This window comes from Pagrus major, chromosome 1 (assembly GCF_040436345.1).
Source record: "Pagrus major chromosome 1, Pma_NU_1.0".
NCBI classification, from domain to species: domain Eukaryota; kingdom Metazoa; phylum Chordata; class Actinopteri; order Spariformes; family Sparidae; genus Pagrus; species Pagrus major.
The window spans coordinates 37,570,681-37,591,224 of NC_133215.1; the positions used below are offsets into that span (position 1 = coordinate 37,570,681).

At 40.0% G+C, this 20,544-nt stretch overlaps 1 protein-coding gene across 1 annotated transcript in view; it reads left to right on the forward strand.

The window, feature by feature from the left end:
* Nucleotides 1-20,544, forward strand: part of LOC141005578 (teneurin-3-like) — a 322,641-nt gene that overhangs the window by 234,268 nt on the left and 67,829 nt on the right. The window contains exons 23-24 of the mRNA XM_073477461.1: nucleotides 15,552-15,623; nucleotides 16,491-16,668. Of these exons, the coding sequence (XP_073333562.1) occupies nucleotides 15,552-15,623; nucleotides 16,491-16,668 (250 nt within the window). The remainder of the gene's footprint in view (nucleotides 1-15,551; nucleotides 15,624-16,490; nucleotides 16,669-20,544) is intronic.

A 20,544-nucleotide genomic window follows, 5' to 3' on the forward strand; every position in this document is an offset into this window, starting at 1 on the left:
AATCTATGCTCTTGAATAAAGATAGGATAATCCTTCCATACGATGGAGGTTGACACGCTAAAATCAGAAATCCTCTCCTCCCTGCGTGCTGACATAGGCTCAATAATACGTGAAGAAATGAAGAATGTACTCTCTGAAGATATAAACCATATGAAAAGCGAGCTACAGGCAATGAGAGCAGAATTAGCTAACAACACAACAGCGATACGTTCTGAAATGGACCAAATGAAAATCAACATTAAAGAGGTGGTTGGAGGGTTTGGAGGGAAAGATGAGGAGAGGTAACAGCCGCATCGCGGGAGTGGCAGAAAAGCCAGGCTCAAGTTCCACCACAGCGGTCTCTAAACTACTGAGAGAGGTGCTGCAGATGGACAGAGACTTTAAAGTGGACCGAACACATCGCAGTCTTGCACTAAAAGGACCGGTTATAATCGCGAAAATGCATTACTACCAGGACTGCATGGACATTTTAAAACGAGCCCGAGAAGGAGCCCCGTTGCGACTCGATGGAACAGATATCCATCTACCCGGTGTAACAAGCAAGCAAACAAAGAACAAAGGAAATCTGCGTGCCTCTCTTGCTTTGGTAATAAACACTAATACTACATGTTATTAGCAAAAATAACAACCAAAACTAACAACAAATAGCTCCAACACCATCCATTGTTTCCCGCTCTTCTGGGGTCAGGTCGCGATGGCGCCAAGCTCATGTCCCTTGAGACAGATTTGGTGTCACGTGCAGGCAGGACACAAAAACTCCTGCTCTAAGCTGGGTTTCCCCACACACACCCAGTGGAACCATAATCGACATGCTGCGCATTAGATCTGAAAGAAGATATGTAAATGAGATTTTTGGAAAAAGGACATCCACACTTTATGTAAAGGACTTAAAAGTCTTCCTACCTAGTTATCCACATTTGTCTCTGAAGGGTCCTTGTCTCCTGTGTCCCTTCTCCCGCAGAACCAGCACAAATCTGCCATGTTGTCTATTATCAGATATTTCAATTTCACACTAGTTCAAGTGTATGCTGATTTCAGTTAGGTTGATAAATAGATTGAAGCTTACCAGATTGATCCATTAGCGTAAGGGCCAATTCTCTGAGAATGTGGTTGATTCCCACCTCATGTACTAGAAAATCAATGTCCTGGTGTTTCAGCAGTAGCTCTGCAATCTTAAAGCACAGGTTACTGTCAGTGAGACTCAGTTCGCACATTTAAAATGCTTCACAGGGTACATAATCTTACTTTGCAGATAATCACTCCACAGGATGTGGAATCTTGCTGCCGTGGATGTTGGACTGTCTCACATGTCCACCTTGAAAAATTGACATTTTTCTTCCACGTGAAGGCCCTAAAGCAAAAAGGGAAGAAAACTGTTATGTTTGTTACATGCACATCAGAAACCATTTAACATACTTAAATGAAATACATAATAAATCCTGGATTTACTGACTTTGTTGAATCTCTGCACAGTTTAATTTGAGTGGGAGTGGCTCCAAAGGGGTTGACAAAGATGGACCATCCCTCCTTTGGATACATGGCCTTTTACAGATAGGATACCTCAATGCACAAGAATTTGACTTACATTTGACTTGCATAAATGGCAGTCATCAAAGTGCAATTATGACCAAAGTCCAATGTCGGTCCTTGCAGACAGCCCCAATAAGAATGTCCCACTCCAATACATCAAGCTACAAGTGAGAATTTCAGATTTAAGATGTGTAATTGTAGTGAACACCTTTGAAAACAACCATTATTCTCACCATTCTCATCCCCCTTGACGTGCCATTCCAAATGGATGTCATTCCATAAGATACAATAACTCAGACCTTTTCGGGGATGGTTTTGGACACCAGTTCAAGGAATCCATTTAAAATCTGCACAAATAATATTTAAATTATTAACTTGCATATCAAGGAGGAAAAATCTGAAACAACTCACAACACTCACCTCACTCACTAATTCCCTCCCAGGTGCCAGGCTCTGGAGATCTGCAGTAAAGAGGTTATAAGGCCACACCTTAGCCCACAGGATCTTCACTCTGCTCCTCCATTTATCCTCAAGTGCTGGAAATTTAAAACATTACAGTAATTTCAAAGCATATATAGCGTTATTATACCATGTCACATTATTGAACAGGATATACCATTATGGATGGGTTGACTTTCCAGTAACGTGACTGCTGGAGGGTCACAGGAGTTTTTGATGGGAGCCGGAAGGTGGTCAGTTTTAGGAGGTTGAATGGCAGGGCTGGTGGGGCTGGCCGGGCTGGATGGTGGTTGTGTGGGGGGGCAAGCCAGAGGAGAGCTGCAACCTTTGAGGAGCTTAGTTGGTATTCTTTCCTCTGGCTCCATGTAGTGTGTTAGCTGGTCCATGTTTGCCATGAGTTTTGTGTTGTGGTTGGCCAGACTAACACTTTTGTCCCTCATTGCAATGATTGTAATGGGCCCCAGCATATCCAAGGCCATTTTTCCTCCTTTTCTTTGTTGTTCACAGATGTTCTGTTTCAGGACAATATCTCCAACTTGAAAATTGTCATTGTGTCCTTTTGCCTGTTTTCGTTTGCAGAGTTTGTCTTGGGTTTTAGTTACGTTTGTCTTGACACGTTTATAAGTGTCCAGTTGATTTTCAAGCCTTTTGAAGACTTCCTCCCTCATCACCAGGCTCTCCACTTTATCCGTTGTCATCTAAAGTATAAAAATGCCAAGTGGTGTTACATTCCAAGCCATTTATCTAAGTTATTAATATTATAACCCCTTGAACTAATACACACTTACTTCATACTCTTGTGGTACCTCTGATGGATACCTAGCCTCCCTTCCAAACATTAAAAAGTATGGGCTGTACTTTGTTGGAAGGTGCTTCTTTGAGCGCAGGCCAAATATTGTGGCCTGCAGGTATTGGCCCCATGTTTTGGGGCGCTTATGGGCCAGCTTGTTGAGAGACCTGACAATTGTGCATATTAGTCAACAAAACAGCAGCCATTTTATGTCACCAATTCAGTCTGTACCATTTATGTCATAGGTATAAGATTACCTGCCAATATAACAAAATGCATCTTACCTCTGAATGGTGCCATTAAGCTTCTCCACCAAGCCATTTGTCTGCGGATGACAAGGTGCGCAGAAGCTTCGCTGAATCCCCAGGGATTCACAGAGTCTGAGATGCACCTTAAATTCAATTATGAAAATAATTCAGCATTTGCTGTATATCTGAGTGAGATATAAATGTTTCTCATATTTTTACCTGTTTTTTTAACTCTGTGCCCTGGTCTGTAAGCAGTCTTTGAGGTGCACCAAATTTGTATACAAACTCAAGAATACACTTGGTCACCTCCACTGCAGACTTACTCTTCATAGGGTAAGAAATAATCAACCATTACACAAATGTATTGATTACCATCCTCTGTAACAGTCAACTTCATCAGGTCCATCCCAACAAGTTCAAAGGGCTCTGAAACCAGAAAACGGTATAGGATAATTAGACATCTGTACAAGAACTAGTTGGTAGGTACATTTGGCTGCATTTGAGAGTCAGTTGCACAAGTAACCTCACTTCTATTGGGTTGTACTGAATCTTTTCCTTCAGTCAGGTCAGGCATTGAAAGACCACCCCTCTTTCTGGGCAGTTGCAGTACTTTAAGACTGAAATGTGCTTTTTTCCCATGCCAGATACATTTAGAGATAGCTTTATCAATATCAGAAAATATTGTGGTCCTGTAATCCTCACTGTAAATAGTATAATATATATACTTAAATATATATTACATATATATATTAAATATATATTTAAAATAGAGCGGACCTCTGAACGCTTTTTTAACTTACTGTTCCTTGTTGTTCTTGTTCTTTCTAGTTGAATGTTTGTTATGTTATGTTCATGTTTATGTTCATGTTTACATTAGCTGATTCTAATTCTAATTCTGATTCTAAAATACAGACTTATTTATCCTCATCCGCATTTGCATTGGGTAGAGAATTCTTGGGAGAACATTCATTTTGATTAGACTTATTCTGCCCATCCAAGAGAGAGGGAGGTCAAACCACCAGAGCAGATCACTTTTAATCGAGGATAAAATGGGGGCAAAATTAAGCTTATACAGGTTATTTAAATTTGCAGAGACTTTGACGCCCAAATATGTGAAACCAGAATCGGACCATTTGAAGGGGAAGTTGGGCAAGGCACTTTTTTCCCCGAAGTCACCCAGAGGCAAAGCTTTATTTTTTTAAACGGATTTATCAAAATTAATTTTGTAAACTGAGAAATTTCCAAATAGCTCTATGGTCGAGATAAGGGCAGGGATTGAAGTTTCAGGTCGAGTCAGAAACAGAATAACATCATCAGCATAGAGTGCCAGTTTATGAACATCACTGCAGAGACTGACCCCAGTTATATCATCTGCGCACCATATTGCCTCTGCGAGTGGCTCGATGGCTAAAGCAAATACCAAAGGGGACATGGGGCAACCCTGTTTCGTACCTCGTCCGAGATGAAAGGCCTCTGAGGCGCAGCCATTGACCAGCACTCTCGCCATGGGGGCACTGTAGAGCAGCTTCACCCATTTAATAAATTCAGGCCCCAATCCAAACCTCTGAAGAACCTCAAACAGGTATTTAAATTCCACCCTATCAAAAGCGTTGGCTGCATCTAGAGCTACACATAAAATTCTCTCTTGACTAAAGTTTGCATACTGAATCACATTGAGAAGGCGCCGAACATTTGAGTGTGAAAACCTGTTCTTGATGAAGCCTGTTTGATCAGGTTTAATCAGAGCGGGAAGATAAACCTCCAGCCTACGGGCAAGAAGTTTTGATAGTACTTTACAATCAACCCCAATCAGACTTATCGGCTTATATGATGAGCAGCAATCTGAGGGTTTGCCTTTCTTTAGAATAAGTGAGATATTGGCCAAGTTAAGTGTTGGGGGTAAGGTGCCACGCTCAAAAGACTCTGTGTACATTCTGGTGAGTGGCCCTACTAACACCTTGGCCATTTTCTTGTAAAATTCTGGGCAAAACCCATTAGGGCCCAGAGCTTTCCCACCTGGTAGAGATTTAATTGTTTCATAGACCTCCTCTTTAGTAATTGGACAGCATAGAAGGTCCCTACTCTCAGCTGACAGTATCGGGAGATCTATATGGTCTAAAAATGTGGCCTGATCCCCAGCGCTGTCAGGGCTTTCTGGAGAATACAAATGTTGATAAAAGCATTTCATGATATTAACCATATGTTTATTTTCATAGTGTTTAGCTCCTCTATCATCTTTTAATGATGGGATCACATTAGGATCAGCCCTGCCCTTTGCCAGATGCGCCAGTAGTCTCCCTGGCTTGCAGACTCGAATAGTCTGTGCCTATCACAAAAAATTGCAGTTTCTGCTTTTTGTGTAAGGAGGTTATCCAAGGCGGAGCGAGCTGCGTCCAGCTTCAGCTGAGACGACTTGGAAAAGGAGTGTTTAAACTCCTTCTCCAGTTAAGAAATTTTGGATTCAAGCTCTAGTTGGTGTCGGAGCGCTTCTTTTCTTTTGACTGAGGTGTATGAAATAATAACTCCCCTTATATAGGCCTTTGCAGACTCCCATAGTGTTGATGTTGAGACATCAGGTGTATCATTAGTAGAAAAAAAAACTTGTTCCTCCAACAGAGTTAGAAAGGTGGGATAACTGAGGAGTAAGTTCCAGGCACACAAGTGAATGATGTGAGAGTGTCATGGCTTTAACACATGTACATGTTTTAACCCTTTCCAATGCCTGCCTCTAGGTGAAAAAATAGTCAATCCTTGAAAATGAATTATGTGGGTGGGAGAAGAAGGTGAAATCCTTCACTTTTGGGTTCAATATTCTCCAGGTGTCAAATAGGTTCAAATCACTGCATAGTGTTCTTGTGGCTATTGCCATTTTAGATGGGCGAATGGACTTTACAGGGTTCTGGTCCAGTTCTGGCTCCAAACAGGCATTCAAATCTCCACCCAAGATTATGAGAGTTGATGTGTTAGAAGATAAAACAGCTATCAATCTGGAATAGAAGGAAGCCTCAAATGTATTGGGAGAATAAATGCACCCCAGAATAAGCTTTTCCCCGTATAGAAAACCTGAGATTATTACATATCTTCCTTCTGAATCCTTAAAGCATTTTTCTAAGGTAAAAGGCAGCCTTTTATGTAACAGGATCGCCACTCCCCTAGTTTTGGAGTTAAAAGAGGAGTAAAAGACTTGACCCACCCAGTCTCTTCTCAGTTTTACATGTTCAAAATCACTTAAGTGGGTCTCTTGTAAAAAAGCTATATGGGCCCCTTCTTTTTTAAGAGATGAGAGAATTTTACGCCTCTTAACTACATTATTAATTCCCTTCACATTCCATGTTGTCAGTTTAGTGACACTCATCTTAACTGTGATATAGATTCCATATACAGAAATAAATGTGTCCACGAAGGCCTGTTGCTCTTAAACACTGAAAATAAACAGAAACAGATACTGCTGTCACATGTGAAAAAGTCGTCCCCGAACAACGACTGAACACGAACAAAGATAATCAAAACCCACACCAAAAGAAAAAGCAAGCACAGATATGACCAAAGGGTCTCACACTTACATAGACAACTAAGAAATACCCAAAGGGTATTATGAGGGGACATGACACTAAAGGAGGCCATCCCTAAGGAGAGGGCACAAGGAAAAAAAAGGACACAAAATTCTCCCAAAAAGAACCCCCGCTCCAGCCCCAAGTAGGTGAAAATAAACTCAGGTAACACCTAGGCAGTCTAACCCGGCAAACATTTTACCCTTTTCTTTTCTTTTGCCCTTTTCTTTTCTTTTACTCTTTTCTCCTCCCTTTTTTTTCTTGCGTTCCCCTTAAAAATATATGGTGCAAAACTCAGTAACCCCTGGATCTCTGTCAAACGTAAAGCCATGTTTAGAGCCATGTAAAATTAAGATAGCCCTTTCGTTCCGTATGCAATGAGATGACCATCAGGGATGTAAAAGAACACCAGAGTGCACAGCATACTGATAATTAACAAAAGACACAGCAAAAAGAGGAAGGTATTAACTGAACAGTAGTAAAAATCAGGAGGAGGCAACCATCACAATAATAGAAATAATAACAGAACTACAGGCCCCTCAAAATAACTGAGCTTACTGAAAATTAACCAAGAGACCCGTTGTTCTGCCTCAGTGATGAGTTTCGACTGACCTTCCAGGCTGCTGGCAATTTTGTTCAAGGTGTCAGTTAGTTTTCGAAAACTTCTGCTCCATAATTTCACTTATGTTTTGAGTAACTACCCGCGCGGACTCGGACATGTCCGTAGTGCTAGCTTCCAACATGCTAGCACCAGTCGGAGATGGAGGCGCCATGTTGGGCAGCAACGGGAGATCGGTAATCTTCGACTGGATTGTTTGCCTCAGTTTGGCCGGTCTTTCTCTCTGAGATTGTCCGCCAGGTTTAGTTGCCATGTTGAAATACCACAAATGTCATTTCCGGCAGGTAAAAGGCACTTTTAAGCTGAAGCATAAGGACTGAAGCGGGAGCTCTGCGAAGACACAGCCTTCAGCTCTCCATCGTCACTGTTTTCAACTTTCCATTACAGCATAGTACTGGATAGTGGTGCAACGGATCATCATTGATCCGTGATCCGTTCGGATCAATATCTTCGGTTCGGCACACACGTGATCCGCGGATTGATTTATGAGCGCATGTTCAATCCACACACTTGTTAAGTGCAGCGTGGTCATGGCGAGCGGAGGAACGGAGGAGCTTGAACGCTCCGCGTCATTTAAATCCCCTGTATGGGAGCATTTTGGCTTCCCTGTCAAATATAATGATGAAGGAAAGAGGTTAGTGGATAAAACCATGACGGTGTGTAGGCACTGTGGCACAAGAAAGCCATATGACAGTGGAAACACATCAAGCATGGCCACGCATTTGAAGCGACATCACCCCGGTGTTTCACTGACAGGGGTGAAAACGAAGGCTGCTCATCAACCGCTTATCACCGCGGCATTTAAGCAGCCCCTTGCTGCACAATCCGACCGGGCTAAAGCCATCACAAACTGCAGACATAAGGCCATATTCAGTTGTGCAAAACGAGGGCTTTAAACACATGCTGAAAGTGCTTGAGCCACGTTACGACACAAAAGAAGATATTATGCCTTGTGCACTTTAAGTTGATTTTATATATTTTAATTTAACAAGTGTTTTACATAATAAACGAAAGACAAAGTTATGTTTATTTGTCTTGTCTTTTTTTTTTTTTTTTTTTGCTGATCCGAAAAATGATCCGATCCGTGACTCTGATCCGAGAAACGATCCGAACCGTGAATTTTTTGATCCGTTGCACCCCTAGTACTGGACTATTACAGCATAGTACTGGACTGGACTGGAGATTTGAACTGTGTCATGTAATCAAAAAAAAAAGAAAAGAAGCCAGCCAAAAAGAACTAGAGGAGATGATCAAACAATTAGAACAACAACACAAACAGGCAACATCCGCCAGTCTATTGACCCCTCTCAAAGAGACACGAAGAGAGCTAAATAACCTAATTTCTGACAAAATTGAGGGCAATCTACGATTTGCAAAGCAAAAATTACGAACTACGAACATGGAAACAGAGCAAGCAGATTGCTGGCATTTTGTTTAAGGAAACAGCAATCATCAAATATTGTGCAAAAGTTAATATCTAAAAATCCAACTACTTTTCTCACAAGGCCAGATGAATTTGCTGAATCATTTGCTGATTTCTATAAAACTTCATACCAAAACACAGATACCTGCTCTGATGATGAACAATTAATGCATTACCTGAAAGACATCAAACTAACTGAACTCTCAGATTCAATGACAAAAGAATTAGATGAACCTATAAAGGAATGGGAGATACAGGAGATAATCTCGACATTAAAAAATGATAAAAGTCTGACTTCCGGTGGCGCCATGTGGTAGGAAGCAAGAGGCAAGGTTGCTCTTAAGAAAGACAATTTAAATTAAAACTGCAAGCAGTGATGAACGGGCCCTCGCAGTCCCATGCGTGTCGGGGCATGCTGCTGTCGGGGCATGCTGCTGTCGGGGCATGCTGCTGTCGGGCTTGTTCATGCAACGACTTCCATTGAGGAATGAAAAGTGAAGGCAGTCAAGCTGTTCTTTCGTCATTTAGCAATAAAAGCGCCACATATTGGCCGATTTGGCCGAACACAATTAGCAAGTTTTGTGTTAATCGGACTTTGTTTCTTCAAGTTATGCAAGACTGTCTGTTTGACCACAATGTGCAGGAAATTGTAGTTCTATATTTTGGCCGTTTTTTGGACTATCACAATTCTTTTAATAACTTTTTGTTAGGAGTGTCCATAGATGTTGTGTGCAAAGTTTCATGCAAATCGGTCAAATCGCCTAGGAGGAGTTCGAAAAAGTACCTTTTTCATTTGTCGCAATTTTGCGAATGGAAATCTAGCGCGAAAGTGGGCGTGGCCTACATCACACAATTCAGCTGAATTCAGGGAACACGTAGATATAAGGTTTAAAACTGTGCAACATATTATGTGGGAGTTATTAGCCAAAAACGCTTTTGTCTTGAGAATAGCGCCACCTGCTGGTCATTTTTGGTGTGTGAGTTACAGGGGCCAGTCTATACCACCCCTATCAATTTCATATCCATAAGTGTTATGGTGTGGGCACAGTGCCAAATATTAAATTAGACTGCCACCAGACCGCCACCTAGTGGCGGATTGGTAAAACCTTCAATGCATATCCTCAGGAGGGCATTGACAATAATTCTACCAATTTTCGTGTTAATCCGAGCAACCGATGTGGAAATATAAAATACTTCAATTTTAAGAGCGCCACCTAGTGGTTATCGCTCAAAATTTGGTACAGAGCCTAAGGGGCTCATGGGGAAGTAGTAACCTGAGTTTCACGTCATTCGGACAAACCAATGTGGAGATATGCAACACTTCTTGTTTGGAACGAAATCTGCAGGAAGTTGTTATTTAATAACTTGAGTATTCTTTGGAATATCAAAATTCTTTTAATAACTTTTTGTCAGAAGGGTCCACAGATGCTGTGTGCAAAGTTTCGTACACACTTTGTGTGACAAAGTATATGGGAGTTATAAGCCAAAACGCACTTTCCTTGATTATAGCGCCACCTAATGGTGGAAATTCACAACGACAACAGATTATAAATTTTTCAGCAGGTGTGACGTATATTCCAAGTTTGGTGAGTTTTGGGGTATGTTCAGGCAGTGAAAAATGCAATCATTTGGGACAAAGAAAAAAAAAAAAAATCACTACAAAAACAATAGGGACCTCGCAGGTTTCCTGCTCGGGCCCTAATGCCCAGATGGCTTTGCTAATGAATTTTATAAAACTTTTAAAGATGTAATATTCCAACAATAGTAGTTATACACAAAAACGGCAAAGACCCTACAGAATGTTAGTCATATAGGCCTATATCTTTACCGAATGGAGACCTTCATATTTTAACAACCATTCTGACTAAACGAGTGAGCAAAATCAGTACCCATATTATACATCTGGATCAAACCGGTTTTATTAACGGAAGGTATTATGGAGATAATATCTGTAGGCTGCTAATTTTAATAACACATTCACAGGGGAAGAAGCAAGAGGCAATGATTCTATCACTGGACACACATAAGGCTTTCGACTGTGTATCTTGGAAGTTCCTAATTCAAACATTGAAAAAATTTAAATTTGACCCCAACTTTCTGAAATGGATTCAAACACTAAACTCGAGTCCACAGGCATCAGTTAAAGTAAATGGATACAGGTTGGAAGCCTTTACATTACAACATGGATGCAGGCAAGGATTTGCATTGTCTCCACTCCTGTTTGTGGTCAATATAGAACCATTGACTCAGCTCATCAGAGAAGATAACAATATTAAAGGCATGATAATTAATGGAGAAGAGCACAAAATTTCTTTATATGCAGATGATTTGCTGTTTTACCTGACAGAACCTGCATTGACAGTCCCTCACTTAAAAGAGATTATTTCTAAATTTGGATTCTACTCAGGATATAAAGTGAACCCAGATAAAACTTAGGCTATGAGTATAGGAAGCAAAATCGCACAGGAGTTTATAAATGGTCCGATCTTGGGATATATATCCCTTCATCACTACAGAAAATGTATGATGCCCCTTATAAGAAAATAATAAATAGTATTAGCAATGATTTGGACAGATGGACAGCACTCCCTCTATCCCTACTAGGACGCATAGAGAGCATACAGATTAATGTACTGCCCAGATTGGTTTATCCATTTCAAATGCTACCATTAGAGATATCTAAATGACCATTTGAAAGATTAGACCGGTTGTTCTCTAGATTCATTTGGCAAGGGAAAACGTCCAAGGGTCAGACTTAAAACCTTGCAACTCTCCAAAACGGCAGGAGGACTAGGACTCCCAAATCTTAGATATTACTTTTGGGCAGCTCAACTTAAACCTCTGACAGTGTGGATCAGGGACCTCACAGATACACTATGGCTCAACATTGAAAAAAGCCTATGTCAACAACCTCTATCTGAGCTACCCATTCTAGATGTCTCTCTGAAAAAGACTGAGATGGGAGAGTGGACCATGTCCACCTTAAGGTTATGGAGAGAAATTCAATCCTCGTTTAAACTACCCAGATCAATTTCTCTTCTGACCAGCATAGGCTTAATTAGTCATTTCAAACCTGCTCAATCAGATATGGGATTTAAAAGATGGTCAGAATATGTATTTAAATACATCCACCAATTATGTGATAAGGGCAGTATGAAGCCATTTCCGAGTTCCTCCTCCCCAAAACTGACTTTTTTAGGTATCTACAATTGAGACACCTTCTAACAAAGCACAATGATTGGGACAAAATTGTAATTCCCACAGGAGCAGAGCGATTTTTGATGCATTTACAATTTGGGAATGATAAGAGAAAAGTAATCTCCAGATATTATTTTATTATATCTCATTTTACTACTTAATTTATCAACTTATCATGTTTTCCTTTTTTCCTTTTACTATCTTGCCACATCATGCAAAAATGTGAAAGATGATGGTTATACTGAGAATAAAAATAAAGTTCTAAAAACAAAAAACACACACACACGCACTTCTATGTGCTACATCGTAGGCAACTGGTCTTGTTTCACTTTCTTGAAGACGTTTCCCCTCTTATCCAAGCGGCTTCTTCAGTTCCAACTGACTGGAGGGGAATTGCAGGCTTTACACCCTGTGTGGGAGTGTCCTTACAGAGTCGTTAAGGTCACGTGTGAGTCGTTGACCCAACTGGCCTTCATGTGGGTCGTTAGGGCTAGGGGAGCCCAGGTGTGAATGGTTGTTAAGCTGTCTGGGGAGGGAACTCATTACAGCATTGTAGGTGCATAATAAGTAGTGTCGTAGGCCAAAGGTGGCCGTTCCAGTTTGACATAGATGGATTCTTTACTACTCTTTCAAACCACACACACACACACACACACACACACACACACACTCACTGCAAATGCGGCCCACATCTCTTTAATCTCACATGCTGTATGATGCTCTGGGACCCCCATGGTGAAAGAGGAAGAAACTGTCATGTGTTTCAACACAAACACACCCACTCATATGAGTGCATGCATAATATATGCCTAAAAGCCCAGAGGGAAGAGACAACAAATACAAACATTCACTTCCCACCTCATCAGCACCAGCAGACAATTGAATTCCCATATAACAAAGGCTTTATGTGACACTCCACCATAGTCTTGGAGATTAGAGTTGGGTGGTAGAGAAGCAGTTGAGCAGTGAAAAGACAAGGTATGGTGAGAAGAGCAATTCTAGATACTCTAGATTCTCTGGATACTCTAGATACTCTAATACTCTAAATAGACAAAAATACTACAAAGAGTTATTATTATTATTATTATTTTAAACATTATAATTATTATTAGTAGTAGCAGTAGTAGTAGTAGTATTAATGTATGTATTGGTATTATTATTATTATTATTACCACAGATCATATTTAGATTACTGTAGTTGTATAAATGTTTGTATTATCAATATTCATATTTTAGCAACTATAGCTGTTATTATTGGTGCAGTTGCTGTTTATCTCCATGCTCCGCCACCTCTCTTTTTTTCTCTCTCTGTCTCTCTGACTCTGTCTCTGGCTCTGGCTCTGGCTCTGGCTCTGGCTCTGTCTCTCTGTCTCTGTCTCGGACCTGACTTAACAATTTAAGAGAAGATAAGATAGACTTTGTTGATCCCTCAGCAGAGAAATTCACTTATACTTACAATATCTGAAGAGTCATAAGCAGAGGGAAAACTGTGACTGAAAGATAAATAAAAATATAAAACAAAACAGGGCAAAAATAGATTAATATAGAAATAGACACTATATATACTATATACATTATTTGTCTTTCATTTACAGATATGACAGTGGAGGACAATTGCATATGATAATTGCAGCCATAGTTGTAATATACACATGGTGTGTAGCGATGTAGTTTATGAAAAAAATCTATAAATATGAAAAATAAATAAAATCACCTGGACACAGATTGCACATAATACACGCACGAATTGCTCAGGATGGTTGCACAGTGTGAAATATGTAATATGTATGAATATGAATATATATGATTTATATCTTAGATAAGTAGAGCAAAGTAGCTATGATCTTGAGGTAATGGGTTATGGTGACAAAGAGACAACAGCAGTGTTACATTTAAGAGTCTTACTGTCGTTTAAATAAAAGATTTGCAGTAGCGCTCCTTCCAGTGAGGATGTAACAGTCTGCTGATGAAGGAGCTGCTCAAGGCCCTTACAGTCTCATGCATGTCTCATGTCCCTCTCGGTGTTTCCACCTCCCCAGCAGACCACTGCATAGAAAATTGCAGATGCCACCACGGTGAATAGAATGTTCTTAACAGGGTCCTGCACACACCAAAGGACCTCAGTCTCCTCAGCATGTGAACACAACTTTGACCCTTTTTGACATCTGTATTGCCAGTCCAGTTTATTGTTGAGATGAACACCCAGGTATTTGTATGTTCTCACCCTCTCAGTGTGCAGTCCCTGGATGTTCACTGGTGTAATTGGGGGTGCTTTCCTCTGGAAGTCTATCACCATCTCCTTTGTCTTACTGCCCATTATGTGAAGGTGGTTCAGCTCACACCAGTCGACAAAGTTCTTGCTGACCCCCCTATAGTTCTTTTGGTTCTCTTCTGACACCCATCCAATAATGGCTGTATTGTCTGAGAACTTCTGGATGTGACAGCTGTCTGTGTTGTGTCTGAAGTCCAAAGTGTACAGGGGAAACAGAAAAGTAGTAAAGGAGTACCATACCCTGAGGGGCCCCTGTGCTGCAGACTGCACCGCATCAGACATATAGCCATAAAGCCTCACATACTGTGCTCTGTTGGTGAAGTAGTTGATGGTCCACGCATACAGGTGGCAGTCCATCTTATTATCAGGGAGGGATTGTACATTCCTAATAACGACAGACCTGCATGGTTTGTACAGTCTTTTCCTCTCCCGATGCTTTGCTTCAGCTCAGCAGCCCCTTTTACTTCTCCTTAACTCCACAGGGATCTCCGGTCTGTCAACGGAGAGTATCCTTGAGTGAGGCAGCACTAATAGCTGTTCCTGAGTGTAAACAACAGAACCTTGGCTGAATGGGTCCCCCGCTGCCATTTTAAGTAGTACAAAAGTATGCAAAAGGCATCCCACTAATCTCACCAGTTGCATATCCATAGGTGAACATGTGTAGGCGAGATAGGCGTAGAAAAATATCTTGAGACAACACTTAAATATACTACACTAAAGACACAGGAAAGAAGTCAGAGCTGCTGTAATTAGCGTCCACTCATGCGCCACCATCTTGGAAAAAAAAATGTGTCTGAGTCTGAGGTTAAAATGATTTGTCATTTGTCAAATGATTTGTCATTTTAACCTCAGCCTCTTTACATTTAGTATCAACATCTGTCCTGAGTGATGTACTCACAAATGGACAGCTTTACACCAGTTCAGACCTAGCATTAACATGCATCTCGAGTGACGTTTGAATCTCACTTCCCTGCTCTATATGCAAATAAACACACACAGCTCATCCATGGAATGAAAGGATACAATGTTTTTTACACAAAGAAAGAAATATCTCCATGTATATTGCTTGCTGAAGTAACCAAGAGGCCCAAGTAGTAAAGAATTTGTTGTAGTCAGAATTTTACAAAGTTCATAAAGTTTCTCCTCGCTCAACACCTCACAAAATTGAGGGATTTTCTAAGAGAATCTGGGGACTTCTTCCACAGGCATCAAAGAAGCCTATATTGGTTACTGTTTACTGTATTTGTAAAATTTGACATGTTTACTGTCATAAAATGTTGTCTGCTTTCACAAATTTAGTGTAAATGGTGAAATCAGTTGAAACAGCTCATGTTTTGCATTTAATGCTGAATTTACAAAAAGGGCAGAACAATCAGTCTGCTTTTATTTTCCCTCTGCTGCCTCTCTGTGCTCTTCATATCTTTATATCTTTCTCTCAACTTTACATATCCTGTCCACTAGGTATACTGTACAAGGGGAATGGTGAGAACATTTTCATTTCCCAACAGCCCCCTGTCATCAGTAGCATCATGGGTAAGTACAGATTCAAATATCATTGACTTGATTGAGCTTCTAAAACCTGCATATTTGTGATCAGTGCTGATAATGTCATTGCGCAATGGTTAATAATTGTGTTGATCCCCCTCAATGATGAGGTGTGAGTGTCAAAGTTCTCTCATGGGGCCCAGAAAAAAGCACTTTCTGGGCCACTGTGCTAGTTGCTATCTTGCAATTCCAAAATTATATGAATGGTTGGAAACATTTGTTAAAAATGGAGATAAGAATCTTTTGGTTAGTGAGAATGTGTTTCCACCAAATTTAGGAAGAGACAAAAATAGTTATCATCATCATGTCTTTATATTAAAAATCCAAGTATTTGCCAACTCATTCTGTGCATTTTTGACCTTGAGGTTTTTGTCTTGTTTGGTTTAGTACTTGTTCTGTTTCTGGTATACTGATAAAAAGCATTTAAAAACTAACATATACAGTTTAGTCTCTACATGTAGTTTCTTCATTTACTCACCAAGATGTGTACATTCTTGTCAGACAATTTTACACTTACATAATTTTTGGATGAATTTCAGTAGTTTCCTTGTAAAAAGGTTTCAATCAGCCATCAGAGGAACTTGGACCTATACCCATTTTCTCCCCATTTAAAATGTCCATTTCCCTATGCACTGTAGTCCTTTTCAGTGCCCACATCTTGTTACTTGGTGAGTTTCAATACTTGGGTGTAATGCCTTTGGCTGGTCATGCCATACCAAAGTGCTTCTACAGGGAATTGAACCCTGGGTCTTTGCGTTGTTGCACCTGTCACACATTTTGAAGTCCTTTTTTTGATTGGTGAACAACCTGGCCTGGTCTGTTTTGCAATCATAAAAAATAGATTTCCTCTCCTAGGAAATGGACGCCGCCGCAGCATCTCCTGCCCCAGCTGTAATGGTCAGGCAGAGGGCAACAAGCTACTTGCACCCCTGGCTCTGGCCTGTGGTGCAGATGGTAGCATCTTCGTTGGAGACTTTAACTACATCAGGAGGATTTTCCCCTCTGGGAATGTTACCAGTGTCATGGAGCTGAGGTAAAGGGGGGGGGGGGGTTCCTTTCCAGCACACCCTTCAATCCGCACCACCGCAGTTTAGAAGGACACTACACACTTTCACATTGCTGCATTTTTCCTGAAACACCTGATTTGGTCTTAATGAGGCCTCACTCAGGTTCATGTTCTGGTTACATAATGTATACTTAATGTAGACTTGGTTTGCTGTAGACAAGGCAACCATCTTGAAACACATCTAGCTAAACAACTCATGATCCATTTTACAGTAAAGCTTTGCCAAAACTATTTCATCCAGTTTTTTTCAAGTCATTGTAAAACATACATACAAGTATGACTAAAAACATTTTTGAAAATTAACTGATTTGAGAGTCCTTGGTTTTTGATTAGAGCCGAGCAGCATCCAGATTCATCTCTCTGCCTCGGTTGTTCCTCCTGCTCTTAACTGTCAACTGTTAAAACATGAAGGAAGAGAGGGACAGATGCTTTGCCAGATTGAATGCTTTGATAGAAGATGCAAGTTGGCCCTGAATTTAGAGGGATATATCTGAATTGGTGCTTTGAATATAGAAACTTTCTTCTGGCACACTCTTGAGTGTTAATTTCTTATAATCTCCTTGTCTTACAGTCATCTGCAATCTTCACTTCTGACACCTGTAAAGCATGTTTCAAAATCAAAATCTTGACTGTAACTTCTAACTGTTCCTTTTTTCTTTTCCAGTAAAATTTTCTTCTGTTGAGTTTTGTGGTTATACCTATCACCAGTCTATCTACTAACTCTTGTTTCTCCTCTTTTCTTTTCTTCACTTGCACTATATTAAAGAAACAAAGATTTCAGACATAGGTAAGAGTGACTAATCCTTTTTAAACTTTAACCTAATTTTCATTCCACTGTCAAATATGTTTCTTACGCACCAAACTCAAGTGTGCACATTTCTTCTGTCCTCTCACCTTTTTTTTTTTTCAAATAAACTCATTAATAATAAACTAAGTATTGCTCATTCCAGGCAGCCTTCAGACCTGAGTTTACTGATATTCTTAGCCTGAGTTCCAAGTGCATCAAGTAGACCGTGAGCTGGATCAAGCTGTTAGCAAGCTTACTTTTAGCTTGGTTTGCATACATATTTTTCCAGTCTAGTATCGCAATAAAGCTGCAATGATAAAGGATAATTCTAATTAATTGCAACTTGCATCTTATTTTTGTTGTTTTGGGTGTCACTTATATCTGTCATGATCACATTTTACTCACTTAAGTAATTGATAAAACTGGAAAACCTGGAATTATCTATTCACTTACGAATAAGTAATGTTAAAATATGACTGTGTGACTAGTTGCCAGCTTTGTCTGTCTGCCATTTGGTGCTGAGCAGTGGGTCTCTGGGTTTATGAGAGATTATTCACTGAAAACAGCTTGTGAATGGAAATTTGGCTAATGAAAGCCCAGTTCGTGGTCAGAAAACCAAAATAATAAGCTCAAAGAGGCTCAATTATAAGGCTGTGTAGAGCACTTCAGTGATAATCTCCTGTAGGTTTGTCACTAAATACTACTCCTTTCAAATTACTTATAAGTCCTATGGTTATGATGAACACCCATCATTACAGGTCTCAGCCCAGAACAGACCCCATTAACTTCTGGTGCTGATGCAGATAAAGGGAAGGATCTTCAGTTTATGCACTGAGAGTTAGTTGCACTATTTTTGGCAATTCCATCTTTTCTATAACAATGATAATAATAATAATAATAATAATAATAATAATAATAATAATAATAATAATAGAGTTGTAAGCTTATTATCTGTGCAGTATTATCTTTCTTCCTTAGTTACGTTCACATACAATACTGTGGATCAAGAGTACCGGGTGGTTGGTGTTAGGCGTGGTCCAGAGCACACCAGGATTCGATCAACACTATTTTATTAACAATTACATTTAAAACAAGGAGCGAACTACATGGTAATGAACTTGGGTGATGACGTCTCCTTGCTGGTGTCTGCCACCTAAGGGGCAATGGAGAGGCAAATCTTTGTAAGCACTGTCCCTCTTGTTTAGAACTGAGAGTTCTCCCTGTGAGTGACACTTCACGACAGGATGACTTCACGACAGTTATTGCAACAAACCCTCTCTGCTTATTGATCGTTGATGTCTGTGGTAACAGATTTCAACTTCTGAAAATATTCCATAAAAGCAGTTTTCTTTTTGTGGTGTGGTTCTCCCCCTGACAGGTGGCTACTGGTTACAAAAGCTGCATTGTTGTACAGCAGCACACTGGCTTCTCTCGACATATTATGTCAACATTACTACATCATGCAGGTGTAATCTGTTTTATCACTCAACTAGTTTTGCAAATTTAAATTATGGGACAAGTACAGATTGCAGTAAAGTACAGTATCGCTCAAGCCACTGATAGTTGCTTATCGTGCCCTCACATGCGGATCATGGGTTGCAACCCGTGTTCTTGAGACTGCCATCCCAAGCAGAACAACCGCAGCAGTGAAGAAGTGCCCCAAGACAAAGTCTGTGTTCAGAGAAGGTTTGGGTGGATGCTTGATCAGCATTTCATCTGACTTTTCCCTTTTAAAGCATGACTACAAGATGGTTTTTAATATAGTAACCATGACAAAAGTCCCCTAACCTTAACAAAGTACACATTTTAACCCAAATCATGGTCTTTGCCTAAACCCAACCAAGTATTCTTTGTGCCTTAACCTCACCAAACCAGTTCTTGAAAAATGCTAGAATAGGTTAATAAGAATAATAAAGTTCCATTGAGTCGTGTGGGTAAATACTTTCATTCGGTTTTCTGGGGTCATCTGCCTTTTAATGAAGATGTATCAACAATCACATTACACTCACTTTGTGATTTAGGCTGGTACATTGGGATTTGCTGTTCTGTCTAATCCCCTTCATTTCTCTCTCCTCCCTTCCGAAAAGTAAACTTTATTTTCTCATACGCATAAACAGCAGCACTACACCTGGAGCTTTTTTTTCCACCGGCAAGACATAATGATTAGATTGAACGTTTTGGTTCATCCAAATGCAGTTTTCAATTAAATTAACTTTTTAATTAAAACACAATTTCCTCTCAGGAGGCCTTGTTGTGTCAGTGAGCCTTTTTCTGCCTACCTTTCTTCACATTGCCTCAGTGGGCTTTCCCATCTTGGCAACACGTTATAATAATGGTAAATTAATTAACATTAGTAAATGTAGTAATAACATTACCTATGGTTAATTAATAGTTAACTAATGTGTCAAGTAATCATTTACTAATATTTCAACACCCTGATAATGATAAAAAGGGAGTTGGTTACCTTTCTGAAAAACTGGAGGTCTTCATTTAACAGCTCCCTCTTGTCCCATTGCTCTCACAGACTGTATAAATCTACTCTGACATATTTAAAACTGATCCTCTGTCAAAAAATGCCAAAAATTCGTTTTATAATAGTTTTGCTCTGTCATGTTTATGATGAACAATGACACTGCTTAACTCACAGAACAATGCATTTCCTGTGATAGCCTACTTCAAAATGAAAGTCAACACGTCTTTTGCCGGTTAAATGCTTTTAATGTGAAGCTGCAGCAGTAGGCAGTGTTCTGTTTGCATCAGCAGTACATTAACACAGCACTCTATGGATAGGTAGCGTCTTTTCTTCTAAAAATCCGACGGGATCCCAATCCCAATGCAGGGCTCTAACATCAATCACTTGGTGTGCTGCTGGTTACTTGGCTGTCACTTCATCGACTTTTCTTTTATTCATAACATCTTCATCATCAGCTCAAGACAGTCCCCTTCATTTCCCCATCATAATGACGCTGGAACCAAATTGTAAATCCTCTCTGCTGATGATGATTTTATTGTAAGCTTTCATAAGCGTTTGTAAAATTGTTAAATACATACACTTA